This window comes from Dermacentor variabilis, chromosome 1 (assembly GCF_050947875.1).
Source record: "Dermacentor variabilis isolate Ectoservices chromosome 1, ASM5094787v1, whole genome shotgun sequence".
In the NCBI taxonomy this organism is placed as follows: domain Eukaryota; kingdom Metazoa; phylum Arthropoda; class Arachnida; order Ixodida; family Ixodidae; genus Dermacentor; species Dermacentor variabilis.
Window position 1 is genome coordinate 276,669,080 of NC_134568.1, and position 22,619 is coordinate 276,691,698.

Consider the following 22,619-nt stretch of genomic DNA (forward strand, 5'->3'; position numbering starts at 1 on the left):
CACTCAAACAATACGCCATCTTGACGGACGTGCGATGACAACGATGACAAACTCATGCGTTGACAACGTTCACGTGGAGAGGGATGACGTTGGAAAGCGCAAAAGCAGTCATTGTTAGCTCAAACATATGTGAAAATTCCCTAAAGAGCCGCGATACACCTTAATGCATGTGCTTCTGAAAGCCCATTTAAGAAACAGATGTCCCGAGCGTGGGCGTTTTTTCAGATCTAATTAGCCCTGCGTAAGAACGTCACACCAGCCATCGACTAAACGGCGCAGTAGAAAGAATATGAAAATATTTTTTTTAAAAATTCACGAAATTGTACTAGCTCGAGTTTTTAAACTTGCATAGTTGTAACACATTTGTCCCTTATGGTATAACAAACAACGCATTATACATCCACAGTTCACATATCACAATGAGGCAAGTCGAAATTCAATCGCAACGCTCTTGATGTAGCTGACAGTTGAGTTCGAAGTTTCGCGACCCATGAGAATGGGCCTTGGTGACAAGCACGCTGTCAGTGAACTTGAGCAGTTGATACCTATGCGACGTGAAATTAACGCTGGTGGGAGCTGTGCCATTTGTTTCATTGCGACCACTTCCGCTGGCTCAGTAAATTCAAGCGCACTTAAAGATATATCCTTTCCGAAAGTGATCGACCGAGAAGACTATGAAGCCCCTGGTGTCAGCGCAGTTTCTAAGTCAGGCTAACTACACTATACTTCTATACTTTAGCGGTGACCACACATCCAAGATGTCAGACCTACGCAACACTCTTCTGTGGATACGCACGCCAAGTCTAAGCTTGGAGCTACGACTCTCTAATCATAATATGTTTCCACCATGACGCTCACGGCAAAGAAAACACGAGCTCCTATAGCATTAACAAGTAGGGTTGCATGCCGTTTTCCGACGTCACTTTTTTTCGCTTCTTTCGGAGTGCGAACGCCAACATAGACTATGACACAAGACGGCGAGTCGCGGTGACTGTAGATTCTATTTAACTAATGCATTCACGTGAAAACAACGTTAGATATCGCGCGAATGCGTTTACTCACAGTTTCCCCGAACCGGAGAGGGTCGACAAGCGCGAACAAGCAACACGCTCATCGACGGCCTCCGTAAGAACTCTATAGCATCGTGTGACGGCCGTCAAACTTACTGGAAGAATTTCCCGGGGCGGCGGTCACTTTCTTGCCCTCGAGCTGGATATTGCCGCGGCTGCACCGGTTGTAGAGAACAAGCTCGATCTGGATGGAGCGGCCGCCTTGGACGTCACTGCCTAGATTTCCGTGTTTGTTCTTGAAGTTGAAACCCTGGCACTTCACCTGAAACGGAGGAAAGCGGCCGCGTGATGCGCGCTGCAGCAACGCGGCGCACGAAAACAAAGGGCGAGCCATATTGTTGCACTAAAATTCCTAGAGGAAACTCTGGCACTGCGATCGTTCAGCCGCCATGGGAATGGCGGTTAGCGCATGTATTTGTCTAATCTTCGCGCTTGTGACTTCGGACGTGCTTGTGACGTTGTTCATCACGATTTACCTGCCGTAACTGGACGAAATTTGCGAGCAGCCTTTTTCCGCAACAACGCGTAAGGAAGCAAGACTGCGCACACGTGCAGAAACGTCGCGAATCGTTGCATTTATAACGCAGTCTTTCATTGTACATGACCAATCACAGAGTCAGAAAGTCGTCTGAAGCCAGAAGGACGAAGTTCAGGTGGAATCCGTGTACCATCACTCCCATGATGACTGAACCATTATGCTTGCAACTCCCATAGATACTAGAGCCAGATTTCCCTTCAGTTAATTTCGTTGGAAAATCTACGGGGGCGAGCAAGGGCACAGATATTGAAAGCGAAAGGCATGCACAGTGACTGAGGCACATTACATGAATGAATTTATTGTTCTGTCTGTATACAGAACAGGAGCAGAGCGTAAAGGACCTATACTCTGTAAAATAATTGAGACCCTTAAAAATGAATAAGGGTGTAATTTATCTTACAGTGAATAGCCTGACGAAGGACTCTGCTCCTATAATTAGGCACGCAGGCTGTATACACAGCACACAAATCACACGAACTCGGGCTGAAATGACAGAGAGTGTTGCGACACAGAAAAAGTCACAGAAAGATATGCGTACAAAGCCCCAACAGAATACACTGTAAGTAGACTTTATTACAAAACTAAAATGTAACATAATACAGAAAAGAAAAAAACGAAGAGAGAGAGAGAGAGAGAGAGAGAGAGAGAGAGAGCTATTATACCAAGTGTTTCAGTGAACATTGCGCAATCCTTAAAAATGGCGCAGCTTATATAGAGGTAAATACGTTTCTGTTTTTTCTTCCACGACTCGCTTTTCGTTCCGGTGGACATCAGAAATTGGATATCAGATAACCAGCGATAACATCTATGATTAGCTAGATACACTAATAAACTTTTCAATTAATTGCCATAAGGGGCATGTTGCAATAGTGGAATCGAATCCATTCGGTGCTCGACGTATAACCGCATACAGCGATTACCCCTTAGATTACCACCAGTTTCAACGTATACGCCCCCAATATCTCCAACGAGGTGCATTGGTGTTCCCGCCTGCATGATTTAATTCCGTACTGCTTAAAGATTTCTGTGAAAATAATCTGTGAAGCGCCAGTGCACATTGCCACGAGTTTGTGCATGGATATATTTCGAAACTGGTGCTAGTCTGTAGGGCCATGTACGTGGACCTGCCTTGGACAATGACCGGCTTCGATTCCGCAATTGCAGCACGTGCCCTAATGTGAATAACAAGAACTCACTTAGTAACTTATATTTCATTACTCAAATATACTCTAAGCCCACCTGTGCAAATAATGTATCGCCCCCCGCCCCCAATATGTATGTATGTATATATATATATATATATATATATATATATATATATATATATATATAATGGCCCGTTCGTTTTTACTGCACTGCTTTAGGAATTGCTTAGTCTTCGCTGAAACACCCGGTATACCAACGAAGAAGCCGGCTCCTGTCAGCACTTCAACCGCGAAAGTGAAGACCATGACGACGACGATCGTGGAAGGAGCACGATTTGCTCACGAGGGCGTTGCTTGTAGGCCCTTATATGTTGTACTTTCTCCAGAGCCGTTTCCCCTTTCCCCAGTGCAGGGCACCCAACAGAAGACATTCTCTCGTCAACCACCCTGCATTTTCTTTTGTCTTTGCGCCCAACGCCGAAAAAAAAATCTATAAATTATTTATTTCGGCAAATTTTAATATGCGAGAAACAGAGGGCAGATAAGTTCAGGAAGAATGGTGAATACTACGAGTTCGCGAATATTACTTATAAGCAGAACATAAAGAGCTCCAATTATTGTTGAGAACGCTCTTGATTCAGTAGAACCTAGTTTATCAGACGCCAGTTTATCAACAAGAACAGGTCATACCGATATTGTGCGCGCCCTACAATAGTCCTTGCGCTTAGGTGCCCGTGACAACTTCGACATTTCTGACAAAATAACTTTTTGCCAAGTTTTCCTTTTTTTTTTCTTCTTTGCAGCCTGAGACGACTAAGCTCCCGTGCACCAAGGTCGACGCTGCGTCGCACAGGCCTATCAAACAGCTCATGGCGATGGCTCAAATTGACGCCAACGTTGCCACCCCTCTTTGCAGCCTCTTCGTGCCGAGCGAGAGCGATAGGAGTCTGGGCCGCCGAGCGAGAAGGCGTAACGCCAACAGTGCACGGTCGACGCCTCGGGCGGCCGCGCGGGTGGTGTGCACGCCGTGCGGGGTGCAAGTCCGGCGCCGGCGGATGCGTCAGGCCGCGGGATTCGCGGTGCTTTCTGCGCGAAATGTCGGCCGAATTTGTCAGCTCGTCACGTCACGTCATGAGCGGGGATTCGGCAGAAGACAGGTCGAGTCCGGAATCAATCACGGCGCCTGTTCTCGACGCCCCCGAATTTTCCCGCGCCGCAGACGGCGGCCATCCGGAGCGCTCCTGATGGACGGCGTTCGGCCGCTTTCGCCAAAGCATGCGCGGGGAGACTGCAGCCGATTGGCCCCCGGGCAAGATTCCGCGGCTGACAGCGGCCGGCCGAAGGCGACCCGCGGCCACGAAAAGGTTGATTAACTGTGCCGTGTACGGACCCGCCCCGTGACGAGCCGCCACCACGGAGCTCCCGATCCGAGCGCCCGAAAAAAAAAAAAACAAGAAACAAAAGAGACGCGCCGGCTCGGTCGGTCGCGCCGCGCTTCGGCCGCGAGGAACCCATTCACAGGACAAAGTCGAAGGTGTCGAAAGCTCCCGTATAGGGTTCAAGTCACTCGAAATGCACCGACGAAAGTGTGTCGGCTATAGGCCAACCAATATGCGCTCGTGTAGCGGTGTCACTGTGTATCCTCTCTCCCGAGCGAGGTTCGGCGCCCAAGTATAATATAGACCACGCACTCTCCCACGGATCTCTGCAGCAGTCTCGAAACCGGTGCATTAGACAGGCACAAAACGGTTGCCACGCATAAGCCAAATAATTGCCTTTGGTTTCGAACAAATGAATTCATCTTGCGTCTATAGAGAATCGCCATCGCAGAGAGGACACAGATCATCTACTTCAGCAATGTGAACGTCCCGCGGAATGGTACTTGAAGCGAATGAATTCACGGCACGCAGAAGAGTGGCCTATAGCGCGCCCCATGAATTTTCAGTACACATTCCAGGAACCTCAGGTGATTGCCCTGCTTTCCTCGTCGCGGTAAACTGGACATTTCATTTTTTTTTTCTTGCCACCCGAAGTAAAACACATAAGCCACTGAGTGGCTTTCGAAGCCCGTAGGTATTATTAAATGCGAAACGACCACTTCTACAGGCCTGATCAGCTACTTCTTGCGGGCACACATATCCAACGCCGCCGCTGAAGCAATCACTGAGGGCTCCAGAAACCCGACTCCTTACTCTTTACTGCAGAATTACCGATTCGATGCGGAACACTGCGAGTACTTAAGACATAAGGAGAAACGCGTGCGCTGGCAAAAATTCCGGCAAACCACCGGTGCACAAGGAAAAAGGAAGTGAACGCAAACATTTCGTACTTCGTTCAATGTGTTGCACAATACAAAAGGCTTGGGTGCAAAGCCCGGTCAGGAACTTTTTTCTCCGTTCCGCAATGGCGCTATTTGTCTGGCACGACTGGTTCTTTTTCTTTTTGTCTTTTTTACGTTTGCTTTGACTTCTGTTTTACGCCAAAATGCGCAACCCCTCCTAGAAGCTGAAACGAAGAGTTTCATTTAAAGAAAAAAGAAATATAAGCAGATGTAGCAGATCCAGGGAAACCTATAGTAGGCCTATAACAAGAATAGCGTCAGGTGAGAGCGAATCCCAAAAAGGACCCGCGAGGATTTCAGAATGCACTCTTTAGGACGAACGGTCTTTCACCTACGCTAAGGTCTTGCGGGCCTTACTACCTCATCAGCCCAGAAAGCAACACAAGCCCTTCTGCGCTACATGACGGCAGTAGTAGTAGTAGTAGTAGTAGTAGTAGTAGTAGTAGTAGTAGTAGTAGTAGTAGTAGTAGTAGTACAAAACATTTATTGAAGGCAAAGAAAGCTTCGCTTTAATAAGGGTGACGGTTTGGGCTAGTTGGTTCCCCATGAGGCTGTGTGGTTTCCGTTTTTTTTTCTATATAAAACCTTATATCAGACAATAAAATTTCAGTAGGCAGTAAGAGCTTTGTCCTCGTTTTCCTGCGTTCCTTGTCCCCCTTCGCGCTGCACCACACAGCTTCGCTTTAAGATCTCGTTTAGTGGGTATAGGCTACGGCTGACATATCTTACGACAGCGCGGGAACGACATTTGGTTGATTGCAAGCCATTATTATTAGCCGGTCTAACGAAAGCTGGTAAAAACCATGGGAATTCCATCGTTGCTGTAAGCCTAACAGTTTTACGAGTTCAGCTAACGCCACCCGTGATTTGTCATCAGATCACCACAGAAGGTGCACTACGATATAAGTCGGGCACTAGCTCCGGACAACGCACAGCTTTTCCTTCTGCTTGAAATATTATGTTGTCACGCATGGCGTACTCAACTGACAACGCTGCGTCGTCATATAATGGCTGTGTTCAGGGACAAAGACCACAAGAGAGAAAGTGCTTCGAGGTGCCAGGATGAGGACAGACTGGTCGACAGACTACGAACAGTCACTTCAGTTAATTATGCCCGATAAGCCTCACAGGCAACTTATGTAGCTTATTCACAAAGAAAAAAAATGCACGCATTTATTTCATTATAATACGCCGTATGGGAAACCGTGTAGTCTAAAAAAAATGACTTCATTCTGCTTTCTATATCCGTGAGAAAAAAAATCAGGCTAGAAGAAAGATTTGGGAGCTACTCAGTTTTGCAGTGAATATAAAGTGACATGCACGAACAGTTTACGCTCGACCTGCTGTCAGTGGACATGTCCAGAATCTGAGCAGACACCTTTGTGTGATCAATTATTGTAAGCGTAAATATGCGTGCTAGACATAATGCCGACTTCACTGAAAAGAAGTTATTTACTCGCAACCTCCAGTGAGCTAACATCCGCATAACTAGGATAACGCCCCAATAAACTCAAGAAACCCAGCTTTGCTCGGGCATGAAAGCTGTTTGCATTTGTTGGCGCACTGTAGTAGTAAGTGAAGAGTATAGTAAACTTGGAAGGGGGGGGGGGGCGAATTGGTATTCGTTCATGGCGAATAACAAAAGTGCGCTGTTGCTATTAGCCATAAGCAGTAAGTTGCTGTCTATTTTTTTTCCTGAAAATAGGAAATAAGGAAATTCCTGCTCGCCGTATACTGCCCAGCGTATAAACTACCACATAAACGGTGGTCAGGAGAGGAGAATAGGAAGTGGGGAGATAAAAGGTTACATAAATGACAGAGAGAGAGAGAAAAAAGAAATATAACTACCCGCAAAATATACACATATTCGCGACAGAGTGAAACGTTTGCCTTGGTTTCTCGTATCTGTTACGTCACAACGTGTTCGTGCGCGTTACGACACAGGCTCTGCATGTGTCAATCAAGTGTTCCACGGGAACTCGACGCTCTTCCGGTCTGTTTGTACTCTTTCTGGCTCGAATGCGGAACTGTCGTATTTTCCACAATAAAACCTCTCGATTGATCACGGGCATCGCTATCGTCCAAGCGATCTGAGATTCTCTGAAAGGTAAAATTACAGCGAGTGGCTAGCCAGAGAACGCAGCGTCACGGAAGATGACGCACCGCGGGCGCACACTTGTCAGCCGTATATTCTCACCGCTTGTTACCATAGCGGCACTCCTCACGGGGCAAGTCGAGGGCCATTTCCGTTCGCGCCTGGCTCCGAGATAATCTCTCTTGTTTTGCCTACTCCAGAGAGCGCACAGATACGCGGTGCGACAGCGGCCGCTTCATTAGCCGCTTGCTGTTTGTTACTTTGTTGCCAAGGTGCCGGAGTCTCTGATTTCAGATCGTGGCGCAAGGCAAACGATGCACTTATGCGGAATGTTTCAAAGGCGTTCTTCGGCGTGAAAATCAAGTCCGAATGAACGGGCTGTTGATTTGGGAGTGAATTATTTCTGGGCAACAGCGCGAGGTTGAGGAATTTGCAATTCGCCTGCCGCTAGCGCCGGGCCCTTATCTTTATTTCCTTCCCTCCAACGTTATCGAATTTCGCTACTTGCGGGAAATAAGGAAATCGGAAAGGGGTGGACGACATACAAGCGAAGCTTCGTTCGCTCTATATGAGGGAGAGTGGATAAAGACGACCCACGAACCATGCGCGCGTGTTTTAGAAGCGCCCCTGACAGCTGTTCGGCTTGAATGTGTGCCTGAAGCCGGAAGGCCACGGCCAGAAATGTTCCTCTCCACGCTGTCCGCGGCACGCTATGGCGCAACTTCGCCGACATTCACTGCTTGTAGACGGAGCCCTCTTTGAACGAACTCCTCGTTTTTATTTTTCTTGTTCATTTGGCGCGCCTTCGTCGCTGAGGGCTTCGTAAAACTCTGTACCAGCATGTCGAGGAGAAGAGGGCGCGCTTTGCTGCACTTCTAATGATTATTTTTTCCCACTTTTTCGCACTTCGCTCTTTATTATTCGCTCCTTTTCCCGGGAGGGGGGGGGGGCGGGACTTGCGCCGTTCCGGCTTTTGTTCCGTTATTAACCTCTGCTCCCGACGTTTTATCGGAAGGCGCACGACGACCTCTTTGAACCGCGCCGCGCCAGACGTTTCAATTAATATTGCGCCACAGCATCGTCGCTCTTGCTGGCGCGAGCCGGGGAAAGTGGCGCTGGCGCGCGCTTTTTCCAGCGCCGCTTCACTCGCTGCACCTTCTTCGCCAGGCCGACATTCCCACCGAGGCAGGGCAGCCTGCGCGCGAGGTCGAGGCCTTTTCTCGGCGCGCGCGCAAACGCGCGCTCTTCCTGTACAGCGCGCTTTCGGAGGCGGCGGTTGCGTAAGGAGGTTTTCGGTGGTTGACAGCCGTCCCCGATAAGGAAGGAGTCCTCCGCCGGCGGCACACGGGCAGCTGTGTTTGTGCCTCCAGCGTAGCGCACGGCTTACACGTCCGAGAACCCAATCCACGCGAGGTAAACAGCGCGCTTATCTCTATGGGTTTATAGGGCTGATGAACTCGCGACGTGTATCACCGCGGTTCGCTTCAAAAGAACGGTCCGCGCCGGTAATCATAATAATGGTGCTGCTGCCGAAAAAGAAAGAAAGGCCCGGAGCGAAGACGCAAGGTGACCAACCGCAGAAAGAGGGAGCGCACGTCTTCGCTGGTGGCATCTCGTTCTGACCCGAGGCTCGCAGCGAGATCCGAAGGAGGCGCCTCTGTGCGGTGAAATACGGCGAAGCCATGCCGGGGCCCCCCCCTCCGGATTCCCCACTCGCCGCCCTCCACAGCAGCAGCGGTGCCGCTTGAGCACAAGACGCCTGTGTACACAGCACGGGCCCTCAGACGTGCTTCGGCGAACGCGCGCTTCTTTTTGGCTAGAATCCACTCCAGGGTCCTCCCGCCTTCCACTTCTCGCGTCGCTCTGCCACTGGCCGCCACTCCAGCCGGGGGTTCTCTCTGAAGAGACGGGACTTTGCTCTCTGGCTCTGCTCATTTTCTCGGGGAGGTAAGCCAGGAGGGGTACATCAGCAGAGTCACTTGAGACAATTACCATTCACGGCGACTATAGACTGGAGAGACACTGGGGGTCGTCATGGTTGGAACGGATGACGACAAAAGGGGTCATTGGTTACTTGACCACCCCCATCGTTCTGTCCGTGCGTCCCGTAAGGCGACCGCCAGATGAGATGGTGGAGACTTGCTCCACTTCCGACGCTGTTGGAAAGACACTCCGGTTCCACAACTTGTGGACAGCCACGATTTGAGAAGCCCTGCACGGGTATTTGTTTGCTGGAGTTCTGCGCACCTGCCACAGCTCAAAGGCGTTCACCGATAGCGCCCTTCAGCGGCACACCAGGTATTTGAATACACCATGCAGCGCAATATACCATGCGCACTGAAAAATGTATGCAGCGGTATGAAATGGCGGAATGGTGGCATGAAACGAATGACGCAATAATATCTTCAGCAGGTTGACTGGGCGACAAACAAGTTATGATTACACATGAACAGACTACAACATCGTTGGCGTACACATTTCTGACACGCACACGCACACGAACGTCAGCCCTCCGGCCTTTTCTCTTTATCTGCGGTTTACTATATCGGCCAAACATTTAGATACAGTTATCCGTCCAGAACGATCATCGATACATAATCCCTGAAAAAGTTGCGAACTATATGTTAAAAGTAGCCAGAAAAAAGCTCATAAGACCTTGTTGTCAAGTCTACTTTATGCCGGTCTATGCACGAACAAGCTTATTAAAAAAAAAAAGAATGAGCAGCGGAAAATGAAGAGCTTACTAAAACATGCCAGCGAAAAAAAAAACTTGTTCCTGCACCGAGTGATCCCTACCGGGCGCAGTCTTACATCTGCTCAACGTGCCTCTCTCTCTCTCTCTCTCTCTCTCTCCGTCTCGGATTTGGGCTTGATTATAGCTCGACGATAGGTAACTGATTCTATTTCTGTTGGAAAAATCTATGCTATACCGCGTATTGCTGCGAGCACTGCATAAATTTTGGTGTTTTACGTGTCAAAACTGCGATGTGAGCTTGTGGCGCGCCGTAGTGGAGTATACCGGATTAATGTTGACCACCTGGAGAATGCACGGTACACGAGCGTTTTTCGCATTCCAGCAGCGCCACGCCATAGCCACTGAGGCACCGCGGCTGGTGCAACGACTGTCGCTGATTATTAACAATGGGAGATTCGAGACAAAAGAAAAATAATTTTACTGACTAGGCTTCACAGCCGAGGCAGACGTCACAATTTCTGTGGTACCCGCCGATACGATTATTAATGAACAGATTTCGCTAAATGTTATTTTCATTATAGTGACTATATGGGGCATGTTGTAATTGCAAAATTTGTTGTTGCGCTGCTACGCAGGAAGTCGAGGGATGAAGTCCCGGCCACGGCGGCTGCATTTTGATGGAGGAGAAATGCGAAAACACCCACGTGCTTAGATTTAAATGCACGTGGTGCCCCGGGTGGTCCACATTATTCCGGAGTCCCTCACTACGGCGTGCCTCATAATCAGATCGTGTTTTTGGTATGTAAAGACCCATAATTTTTTAATTGCAAAATTGAAGCTGCTCTATGCTCAAAGTACCACCTTTTTCTAGAAAATCTGCCTTGCACCAATTTCGGGAAATAAGCACTCAAAATCTGCAGCGAAACGACTGACTAGCTATGCACGGCAGCAATGCGGAAAAATTCACTACGGTAACGATTAATTGGAACAGCAATGCATTTCACAGCATATTTTGTGTGCGCATCTCTCGAAACTGGTGCAAGGCAAAGCTTTTACCAAAAGGTTATGCTTCGAGTAGCGAGCGACTTCAATTCCGTAATTACAACATGTCTCATATAACCACCAATTAAAATGTCAATTAGTGAGATTTGCGCGATAATCGCCAGTGCGATTATTAATTAACAAATCAGCGCATCTACTAAGCGCACCATTCCGAACCTCCGTCTTAGGACGAATGTTTCTTGCAATTCACTAGGACGTTACCTCACCGGTCTCTCTTTACTATACGCTTACTACGGGCGCTTCTACTACTACTACGAGCCGAAAGAGCCTCAGCAGTTCTGCGCAAAGATAAGGTTTTCACGCATGCTGATGATGTCACGCAGCCTTTCTTGGGCATCGTCCTGCACGGCAGCATGGAAACTGGGAGACACGCGGTGGTTATTGCTCGGCAAACACTCGAAATGGCCCCCTCGGAGATAACGACTTGAAGTCATGCTTGAGAAGAACGCAACGTAGAACGACAAAGGCTGTAGCGCCATCCTGCACCACGCATGCGTACTATTTGGCGACGCGAAGTGCTAAGCGGGGGCGAAACGTCAACTCGGTCGAGCTCAGGGCCGGTATTTTGCAGCGATGCCTTTTCCGATTCTATGCTTTCACACGCTTTTCGCGCTTGGCCAGTGGTCAGAGCGACGGTCTGCCCACATTATCAACGGGATCGCACGGCCGTGTGTGGTGGATGATCAGAATAGCGTAGAATAAGGCATAAGGCATCGCTACAAAATAGCGGCCCAGGAGACACGCAGCGAAAAGAGAAGCGGTAGGCGCAGTTCATCATCAGAAGAGCCAACGCCAATGAATAGGCAACACGGTGCAAGTACAGCGCGAGCGCGACTGGCGAATGAAATGTTGAGAGTTAATTTAAAGAGGTCGGTTCGCTCTAATCGCTGCGCTAATATATATATGAGACACATTATTGCGGAAGTGGCACCCAGGACGATAATGGAAGAGAGAATAGTCTAGAGGAATTTGAAATCCCACAGGTAACGCCGGAAGAAGTAAAGAAAGCCTTGGGGAGCTATGCAAAGGGGGAAGGCAGCTGGGGAGGATCAGGTAACAGCAGATTTGTTGAAGGATGGTGGGCAGATTGTTCTAGAAAAACTGGCCACCCTCTATACGCAATGCCTCATGACTTCGAGCGTACCGGAATCTTGGTAGAGCGCTAACATAATCCTAATCCATAAGAAAGGGGACGCCAAAGACTTGAAAAATGATAGACCGATCAGCTTACTGTCAGTTGCCTACAAAGTATTTACTAAGGTCATCGCAAATATAATCAGGAACACCTTGGACTTCTGTCAACAAAAAAACCAGGCAGGATTCCGTAAAGGCTACTCAACAATAGACCATATTCACACTATCAATGAGGTGATAGAGAAATGTGCGGAATATAACCAACCCTTATATATAGCTTTCATTGATTACGAGAAAGCGTTTGATTCAGTCGAAACCTCAGCAGTCATGGAGGCATTGCGGAATCAGGGTGTAGACGAACCGTATGTAAAAATACTGAAAGATATCTATAGCGGCTCCACAGCCACCGTAGTCCTCCATAAAGAAAGCAACAAAATCCCAATAAAGAAAGGCGTCAGACAGGGAGATACGATCTCTCCAATGCTAATCACAGTGTGCTTACAGGAGGTATTCAGAGACCTGGATTGGGAAGAATTGGGGATAAAAGTTAACGGAGAATATCTTAGTAACTTGCGATTCGCTGATGATATTGCCTGGCTTAGTAACTCAGGAGAACAATTGCAATGCATGCTCATTGACCTGGAGAGACAAAACAAAGCAAAGAAAGGTGGGTCTAATAATTAATCTGCAGAAAACTAAAGCAATGTTTGACAGTCTCGGAAGAGAACAGCAGTTTACGATAGGTAGCAAGGCACTGGAAGTGGTAAGGGAATACATCTACTTAGGACAGGTAGTGACCGCAGATCCGGATCATGAGACTGAAATAATAAGAAGAATAAAATGGGCTGGGGTGCGTTTGGCAGGCATTCTCAGATCATGAAGAGCAGGTTGCCATTATTCCTAAAGAGAAAAGTGTATAACAGCTGTGCCTTACCAGTACTCACCTACGGGGCAGAAACCGGGAGGCTTACGAAAGGGGTTCTACTTAAATTGAGCACGACGCAACGAGCTATGGAAAGAAGAATGATAGGTGTAACGCTAAGGGATAAGAAAAGAGCAGATTGGGTGAGGGAACAAACGCGAGTTAATGACATCTTAGTTGAAATCAAGAAAAAAAAAAGAAATGGGTATGGGCAGGACATGTAATGAGGAGGGAAGATAACCGATGGTCATTAAGGGTTATGGACTGGATTCCAAGGGAATGGAAGCGTAGCAGGGGACGGTAGAAAGTTAGGTGGGCGGATGAGATTAAGAAGTTTGCAGGGTCAACACGGCCACAATTAGTACGTGACCGGGGTAGTTGGAGAAGTATGGAAGAGGCCTTTGCCCTGCAGTGGGCGTAACCAGGCTGATGGTGATGATGATGATGATTGCGAAAGTTGCTCTCTAGTATGCTCTAGCATGAGCAACAAAATTTACGCATGAAAGTGTTCCATGTAAAAAAAAAAAAAATTGTACATGGGGTGCTCAGACGTTGGCGTTGGTTTAATTGTGTTTGTGTAACGCCAGAATAGACTGCAATTACACTTTTCCTTTTTTTTTTCATCGGTCAATTCTACTCTATGTAAGTTTTCGTTCGAAGTGTAATTAAACTTATATAGTCTCCTCCATTCTACAATATTGTTTTTGCTAACGCATTTCAACCAATTCCTTCACACGCGTGTTTAAGCAAGACGCCATCCAATTTGCTCTTTTACACAGGGTGAAACGTGCATAGCACATAGGTCAAACGCGCATAACATTACCAGAACTGCACCTACACCATACAAAAGCCAACGTAATTTGTTAGAAATGCTCTGCAGTCTTGGACTTGATGTGCGAGTTTCTTGACTAAACATCGAGTCTCTCAGCGCTCCTGAACCTTCTCGCGCATAACAGAGCTTCGGGGAGATTTACACTGGTTAATAAAAAAAATCCGTGCAACCTCTGCTTTTCGTATTCCTCATGTGCGACTCATTGATAACACTGTTCTCACTCGTTTACGCCCCCCAACCCCCCCACCTCTTTGTTTTTTCTCTTGCTTAAGTCTTGGCACGTTCATTTGGAAACAGTGTGTGGCATTCGAGGTGTTCGTATGTCCTTGCAATGCGCTGACGCCGCTTGCTGTCGCAAGAAGAAAGAAGGAGCCAGCTAATGAGACCTCTTTTCGGCGACTCCGTTAGTCGCGCGTCCTGCTTGTCATCGCACAGGCGCGCGAATATACCGCGCGGCAGACACTGGCGGCCCCTGGAGTAGTGCGGCAGTAGATCGTACGCGTCGCCAGCTCGGCAATGACAAGCCGTACACCGGTGTTGGGCGTCGCGCGCATGCGAGCAGACACATACACAGAGCACATACATATAGTCGCCCCGCGATGATAACGCATGCCGACAACTTTCTACGTCCGAGCTATCGCAGTCCCCTCGGCCACTGCTCGTACAATAAAGCTACCCTCCCTGGTCATAAAAGCCAGCTGACAGGCAGCACGTCGCCCTCGCGTTGTACGCGGCGCAACGAGCTATTGTTATACGGCCGTGCAGCGGCTGCAGTTCCGAAGCGAAGAACGACCGGGAGTAGAGGGCACAACACCTATCGCGCCTCGCCCACGCTGCAAACCGCTTGGCGAAAACAATTCGCCAGTCAGCTGTGTCCTACGCGATTTCTTTCTGCGAAGTTTATCTTCAAGCGTGCGGGTATCACTGTGCCACCGAGTGTTTCTGTGCATGCGAATAGCTGGCACTGCAGTGCGTGAATTTCACAGTGTTGACTATATATACGACCGTGTACTGAGCTATTTAATCTTATCTCCTCTCCGGTGTTCTCCGCCTTCTCCCACGCATCTATCTCGAGTGAATTTCACTATACATTCGTCAGTGGGCCATGCTTAAGAAGCTATTCAGTAAGAACCACCTGTAGCAACCATCCGTCAGGCCTTCTACTTTACGTTGCTGACGCCAAGACACAAACGGTGAACAACCATTCAGAGCTCGGCTTCGTGACTAGAGGGATGGTTTATTCAAGGAAAAAAAACATTTACTTGTTGACTCTTAAAGAATCCCAGTATGTAGTTCGTAACTATACTATTTATCTAAGAAACGTAAAGGTTGAAGCGGGAAGACGTATCTTGAGGCCAGGTAAATGAAGGGAAACGAGCATTACCTTGACAAAGAAGGTCACGAAGATTTACGCGGGTGAAAAGAGTAAATGAGGAGGAAATGCCTCATTGACGGGACGATGAAAATCGGGGACGACGATACCGGAGAATACGGGACAAGTCATAGAATAACAAGAAGGCGTTGGTGCGCTGGTTGCTCTACTGTCGCTGTTATAACGACGAGGTGGCGATTAACCAGGTGAGGTACACAGCCCTTGTCGAAGGAGACAAACCCACTGGGAGCGTGAACCTTTCTGAGTTCTGTCTGTGTCGTGACGCGCTCATTGAATTCCTGGCCTGAGCTCTTCAATCTCAAGACGAAAGTTCCGCTTCCTCTCCACTACTCCAGAGCAGTGTGGATGCAACAGACGGCCGGCAAGATGTTTCAGAGTCAGCTGAGGTCATGCGCACTGTGGTTTCGTATCTTTTGGCGAAGGGTGTATCATTTTTCAGAGATATGCGTGTTACAGTTCGCGGTGCTCAAGCCACGGGCCGGCGACGATTCGCGCGTGGTAGCAGTGCGAACAAAGGAGAAAAACGAGCGGACACGCCCTTAAGTATTCTATCATCTTTCGGCGCGACAACACTGAGTAGCACTCAGAATTCAGCAGTAGCGCGATGGCAGTGGCTGCCGCATGTGTTTGGTGTATAACTTTTCATTTATCAACGGGGATCTTTTTTTTATAGAAACGGTGACGCATTGCCCTGGACAAGCAGCAACAGAATTTGATATGAACTGTTGCTTCCGTTCTGTGTGCCTGACAGACGAACGAATCATAGAATTTGACCTGAGCAGATTTCTTAGGAGTGTAATCCATGAAAATATTACACAAGAATGAAAATATTAAAGCGATTAAGCCACTGCCGAGTAATTGTGCAAGAGTTGGGCCACCGTCACCATTTCTGTGTGCTTGAGGTGTCTTGTTTAAAAGAGGGGTGATCCAAATATTCCCGGAATCATGCTGCCCTGCTGTTAATGGTACATTGCTTCGGTTCCAGAGGGCCTTCAATGTAGATGGACTAAACTGTATGGGTAGTATGGATAAGTGGGCGACGTGGACAACGGCGGTGAAAAAAAGCTAATAGGAGATGCGGAAGACAATACTGCAGAGGTGCGAAGGAGAGGAAGCCCTATGTAACTGTATCAGGCGAAAATAATGAATTCAAAAGGGAAAAGCAAATCAAGCTGCCTGAGGCGTTATAAACAAAAAAAATTTTTAATGACGAGTGTTCATGCGCAGTGTGCAGAGGTAGCAGGGAATTCATTGAGCACGTTTTGTTAGCATATCGCAGCGTCTATCTAGAAGCAACCCATGACGCATGTATTCTGCTCGAGGCCTTAGGTTTAGCGAACAGTAATGGCAAGCTAAACAAACCTGGCCGTATATATAGTGCACTAAAGAAAGAAAGAAAAAAGAAGGTCTGGAGGATTTCTGGCGCAAAAGTGCGAAACACATCAGGCTGAAAAGAGCATTACTTGTTAGAGAAAATAAAATACAGCTATCATTGCCAACAACAACCTCTAGATGAAGTCATTACACGTACCATATGGGCGCCTTGTAGCGGTAGAGCAGTGTTTTACTCTCCGCCGAGACAGCGCACTTTGAGTCCGGAAACTTTTAGATCACGCATCGTAGGCGTATTGAACAGCTTACTTTAGCTCATACGTCATATGCAAAACGTGTGCTGACTCGACGAGCTTCCAACTCCATTCCATTGGATACCGTGGATTGAGTGGCGCTAGATAATCGTTGCGCATGCTTTGAGATAAAATGTCCATAGCTTTTGCAGCAGAGCAGCGAAGCATCCGCACATGGATGCACGTACACGCGTAGTCAATAAACAGCTGTAGGCGAAGATGGAGGCGTTAGACTCGGCTTCTTGATTTGATTCTTCCGGTTCTTTGTCGTTTGTCACAGTACGATGCGAAAGGAGGCAAAGGAAAAAGCTGTTTGATGATCCGATGAGGTGTCTTTCATTCCCATTTACGCTGACAGTAGCGGAAAATGCAACAACACGACCATTACGACAAAAATGAAACATGTCAAACAAGTTACATCGCAAAGGCTCAAACGTCCATGCTTAAAGAAAAGAAGTATTATTACAGTCGCTAAATGTTGCATCACTAAAATTTATTTTCGACGTATCAATTCCTACAGCATTGTATTCATTCAGCACAGATTTATGTGCGTTGAATATCCGTTTATAAACGGATATTGTGAGCAACTGCATAGCATAATTAATGCCATAATACAGAATTACCCATGTGTCAGCTCTCCTTGTTTCGCACACTAGTTCATTTAGACGAATGTTTACCATGTTGACAACTACGGAACTGCTGACCGTCGGCAACAAATACTGTACTCACAACCTGTCGAGATATAAATAGTTCATTTTCAGTATATCAAATTTCTTAAAGGGCAAGCTGGTGGATAGGAAAAGTGGTTGCATTGTCGCAGTATCTTCTTTTGAATGTTTAATGTCTTGACGAATACGTTTCGCTCACTGTTCCCGAAACGAAATAACAGCAGTGTAAAATGAGAACAGAGTATTGCACTCTTATAATATTCATTTCACTTAATGATGAAGTACCGGTTGCGGTTTAGAATACGTTATTTCTGCTATGCGAAAAGCAGTAGCCGTCACAATTATAAGGTGACTATATATTTTTCTTTTACTTTAATTTTAATAAATATAAAAAAGACAGTTATACGGCTCAATTTCATCAACAGTAGCCGAGACAAAAAGCCTTAGCCCAAATCCTTAGCTCGGAGCCTTGGCTCCGGGCTGAGGCGTGTCATGCTCACCCACAGTCGAACAATTCAAGTCTCAGTCTTTCTGTAACCCATTTGTCCAGTTATATACGGCTTAGTTTCATTAAAATATTAGTCAGATTGTCATCTTATTAATGATCACCGAGTATACTTCGACGCATTGATTAGCCGTATATCGTTTAGCCCTTAAGTAAACGTTACCACGGAAAGGTGCTTGTTTGTCCTAGGAGTGAAAAATGACAGCTTTAGTTTTTGTGGTAGTTTACCTGTAGGCAACCATAACCAGAAGGTTAGTGTATGTAACAGCGCTATCAGTAATGATGCACTGCCCACCTATCACTCTCTTTCCGTCGACCGAATTTTACGACAATCATACCTCTAGAATGTTCACCTTTCGTTCGTTCGTGCCCTTTCAGTAACCGCAGCTCGTGAATGCCAAAGGCGGTACGCGTTCCCACGTCGTCTCCTGCGTAGTTTACTGGGCTCACATTCTCTTTCGGTGTTACGAAGATCAGGCCAAAGCTAACGATCGTTTAATCGGTCGGCAATACAACCCCCATTGGTGGTACAAAAGCGATCAGGTGCGGCCCAGGGATATCGCGCCAAAGAAAAATTAATGAAAAGGCGATTTCGCCTGTTTCATCGCCGTTCCCCTCCGGCCGTGACTGTCAACCGGACACCTCGCGACGTCTGTCTGGACATGGCGGCGACGAGTCGGAGCGCAGACTGGAGATACGACTGGAAGCGGCGACCCCAGAGTCACGTTCGCGCCCGGGGACGCACCTGGCGCAGTCGGGGGACAATTACCTGCGGCGGCGTGCGAGTCAGCGCGAGACACCGGACACTGTTATGGCAGCCGTGCTTTCTTCCACGCGAAGGACCCTCCAAGGACGCGACGGGCGACCTTGCGCCAAGGATGCGGCAGTGTCGAGTTCGGCTGGTGTCGGCTCTCTCGCGCGTATGCCGCGAACGCCGGCGCGAGCGACACGCCGCTCGCCCCACGGCGCGCGCGCGCGCGCACGCATTCTTGGCGCGGCGATCGCTCGCGGATTCCGCCGGCAGCGCGCAGTGTGCGTGGCACGGCGACGGTGAAAAACCTCAGGCGACCGCGGTAGCTGCGCTCATTCACATTCCGTTCACAGCGCCGGCTAAAGGCGAGCGGCGGCAGAGACACGACTTCGCTGTTGGCCATAAAGAGAGGCGCTAATTTGGCGCTTATCGCGCTGATTATGTCCGCGGCGGTTTTAAAAACCCCGCTGACATTAAATGCTCCCGCGGATTGAGCTCCGCAATGTTTATACTGCCCTCGCTTCTCCTCCTCCCGATGGCGGAAACAACCTTGGCAAACGACGGCGTGTGCTGCGGGAAAGCGCGTCGTCCGCAGGAAGGCATACCAGCGGTGACGTCCTGCCCGTCACAGCGCGCGAAGAAAATAGAAAATGGAGAGAGAGAGAGAGAGAGAAGATTCCGCGTATGCGATAAAACGAGGAATGACAATTATAGATAGACGTTGTAGATGATGCACGAAGGAGACAGGAAAAATACATACTGTGAGGTTTGTCAAGGACGTGTCCGAGTGTGATGGCGAAAAGAAAGAAAGAAGCCTATATCGGCGTGCCGGAGAAAGCAAGAAAATCCAAGCGTTAGCAGCAAGTGCCGCTCTGCTCCCTTCGCGCAGCCGAAGATGAAGACGACCGGGAAAGAAGTTTTTTGAAAGATGGATTACTTGAGAAAAAGAAAGTGCACCGCGGCACGTCTCCCACTTGGAAGAGGAGGAAAAGGAGGAGGACGACCGCGGGGGCAGGTGAAAAAGCCATAACTCGCTTTTTTATGATCTGCCCGAGTGGATGCACTTGCCTCGCCGCCCGTCGGGGCGGCCTGCCGTAAAGGGCACTGCCGCCAGGGCGGTGGAGAGTCTTACGTAAGGGTGGTTAGTGCAGCCGCCGCGGCAGCCGTCGCACGGACGCCGCGGCGCGTAGTTATCCGTGCCGGCAGCGCGCGGCTTCGATACGGCGGGCGCCACATTGTCTGCGGCGGAACAAGCGCGCCGGCCCGGAGCACGCGGCCCCCGCTCCGCGTTATCCGCACGGCCGGGCCGCTCTAGGTTTGCCCCCGTTTCGCTGCCTTTTCACTCGCTCGCCGCTCGCAGAGCCTGGTTAATAGCGCCCACACACACACATAGCTCGGTTCCGCTGTACGCAGCGCGCGCTCCTTTTTTTTTTGTTTTTGTTTTTTCCCCCTCACCAAATTGTAATTTTATGGATGGCGACCCGGTCGTCCCGCCTGTGACGACCTACGCTCCGCCAGCGAGCATACGCTCTCTGTGTGCTACGGGCGTTCGTCGACAGCGTGCCCTTCTCAGTTGAACGGCCGATAAATAGGGGGAAACAAACAAAACAGACGGTTCTGGCGTCACCAACGCCAAGGGAAGGGAGCCAGCCACAACGCCCTGACTGGAAACGACGCCAAAAAAGCCGAGCTCGGCTTCATTTACTTCTTTTGCGCGTGTCAGAACGTGTAAATAAGGGGGGGAAACGTGTTCGCTTTTCCGATGTTTGTTATGGCGGGCATAGGTGTTGGCGCAAATGTCTAGCGGAGCAGGAAATCACGGTCGGACCTCTTTGTGTGCTGCATAAGTCGGGCCACAGCAAAGAAAATCACACTGCTAGATTCCAGCTGATGCGTGCCGGCGTTGTTCCTTTACAACAGTTCAAAAACGTACACGTCCAGAGCGCCGTTGCCTCGACGATGTAAGGAATCACTAAAGATGCGTGATGGAGCTATCGAGGCGCAAACGCTCCGGCTGCACGCTGTCGTTGACGGACAAGTGAGTCTGGAGATAGCCCTGTAGGGGAAATGCTGCAAGCGCGTAGGCGCGCTTCACACGCATTATTGCTGGAACCATGACAACACCTCTTCCTGGACAGAACTGGCAAATGCTACTTCTGCTACTAAAGCGAAGCAAGGCGGCTTCAACAATGGTTCTAAATGTAGACACAACGAGGAGAATGGAGAAGCACTGGACTAGATAATGAGGACAAGAGAAATTAGAAAGACGGGGAGGCTAAACAGAACAGAAAATATAGTTTGCTATCTTACACTACGGGGCGGTGGAAAGATAATAACGGAGAGACAGGGAGAGCGTAACGACACAGTATTCCGAATATGAGCCTCCTTTTCATAAATTTCCAATATAGGAGTCGGTTAGAAAAAGAAATCAAACTACTTTAAGAAGGATTCCACTGGTTTTCATTAATTTATGCGACGTCTAAGCATGAAGCGAAAATAGCGGTGTGCCCAAAGGTGATTGGAAGGCCCTGCCAAGTAGATCCATGATAAGCCTTATAAAACGGAACTCTGCATTTTTCATTTCTCTGATCTTTTTTTTTTCTTTGGCGCTGTATCCCGTACAACACAAAACATATAACTACCCGCCGTGGTTGCTCAGTGGCCATGGTGTTGGGCTGCTGAGCACGAGATCGCGGGATCGAATCCCGGCCATGGCGGCCGCATTTCGATGGAGGCGAAATGCGAAAACACCCGTGTACTTAGATTTAGGTGCACGCTAAAGATCCCCAGGTGGTCGAAATTTCCGGAGTCCTCCACTACGGCGTGCCTCATAATCAGAAAGTGGTTTTGGCACGTAAAACCCCATAATTTAATTTACAAAACATATAACTGACAGTCACCACCGTCATTCAGTGGCTGTGGAGTTAAACTGCGTAGCACGAGGCCGTGGAGTTCGATTCGCGAGCGCAGCGGCTCCACAGAAGTCTAATGAAATTCATCTAAAGCCCTCCACTACAGCGTCACTACAGCGTCCCTCGTGGTCCCAGTGCTGCCTTAGGATCTTAAACCATGTCAATCATCGAACGAACGAACGTCCCAATTCGCGATGGAGGTCCCAATACAGTCTACGACTCTGGCATCTCCTTCTGGACATTCTGGATGTGTAATGACGGGATATAGAAAATAAATTTGATTCTGACCAAATGCACGAACATCGTAAATCAAATACATGCGACATAGCAGGCACCTGCACTTACCACAAGCTCGGTGCACGCATCCCTTGCCGTCCACAGTTTGGACACGGCATTCTCAAACTGATAAGCAAAGAAAGGCGTGGGTTGACGGCGCGGCACATTTTTTGCGTCACTGCCGACGCGTGGCTGTTCGCTGCGAAACGAAGACAAGGAAGGTCGGGCGGACGCTCAGCGCTTCTTTTCCAACATCCTTCGCGTCCTTGTTTGCTAGCGGGACAAGTGGTGACCGTGAAATCGCGTGAAAGGTGAGAGCCTGCAGCTAAAGTCCCGCGGGGCCACCTGCGGACCGCGTGGTTGAGACGCTTGACCTACAAGATCAGACGGGCGTCAAGTGCATCGCTCACTGTGGCTCCGCTGATAGCACCGTCGCTCGATCGAGCAGTCAGTACAAGCGAATTAACCGGCTACCTATCCGCTTGCTACCAATGCCGTCAAGCAACTTGTGATGGGCTTACGAGCGGAACCAAGGCGAACGGAACTCACCATACGGCTGTCGGTCCTCCGAATACCATGCCATATTCTTACCTGCCAGCATTGCAATCTAGACCACCTTAGTTTTATGTTATATTTTTTGAAGAATAGCTTGTAG

General features: G+C 48.7%; 1 protein-coding gene across 2 annotated transcripts in view; it reads right to left on the reverse strand.

Annotated features, from left to right (window-relative positions):
• Positions 1 to 22,619, reverse strand: part of LOC142565163 (fibroblast growth factor 17-like) — a 94,586-nt gene that overhangs the window by 19,982 nt on the left and 51,985 nt on the right. For both annotated transcript variants that reach the window (XM_075676238.1, XM_075676240.1), the window contains exon 3: positions 1,167 to 1,332. In XM_075676238.1, the coding sequence (XP_075532353.1) occupies positions 1,167 to 1,332 (166 nt within the window). The remainder of the gene's footprint in view (positions 1 to 1,166; positions 1,333 to 22,619) is intronic.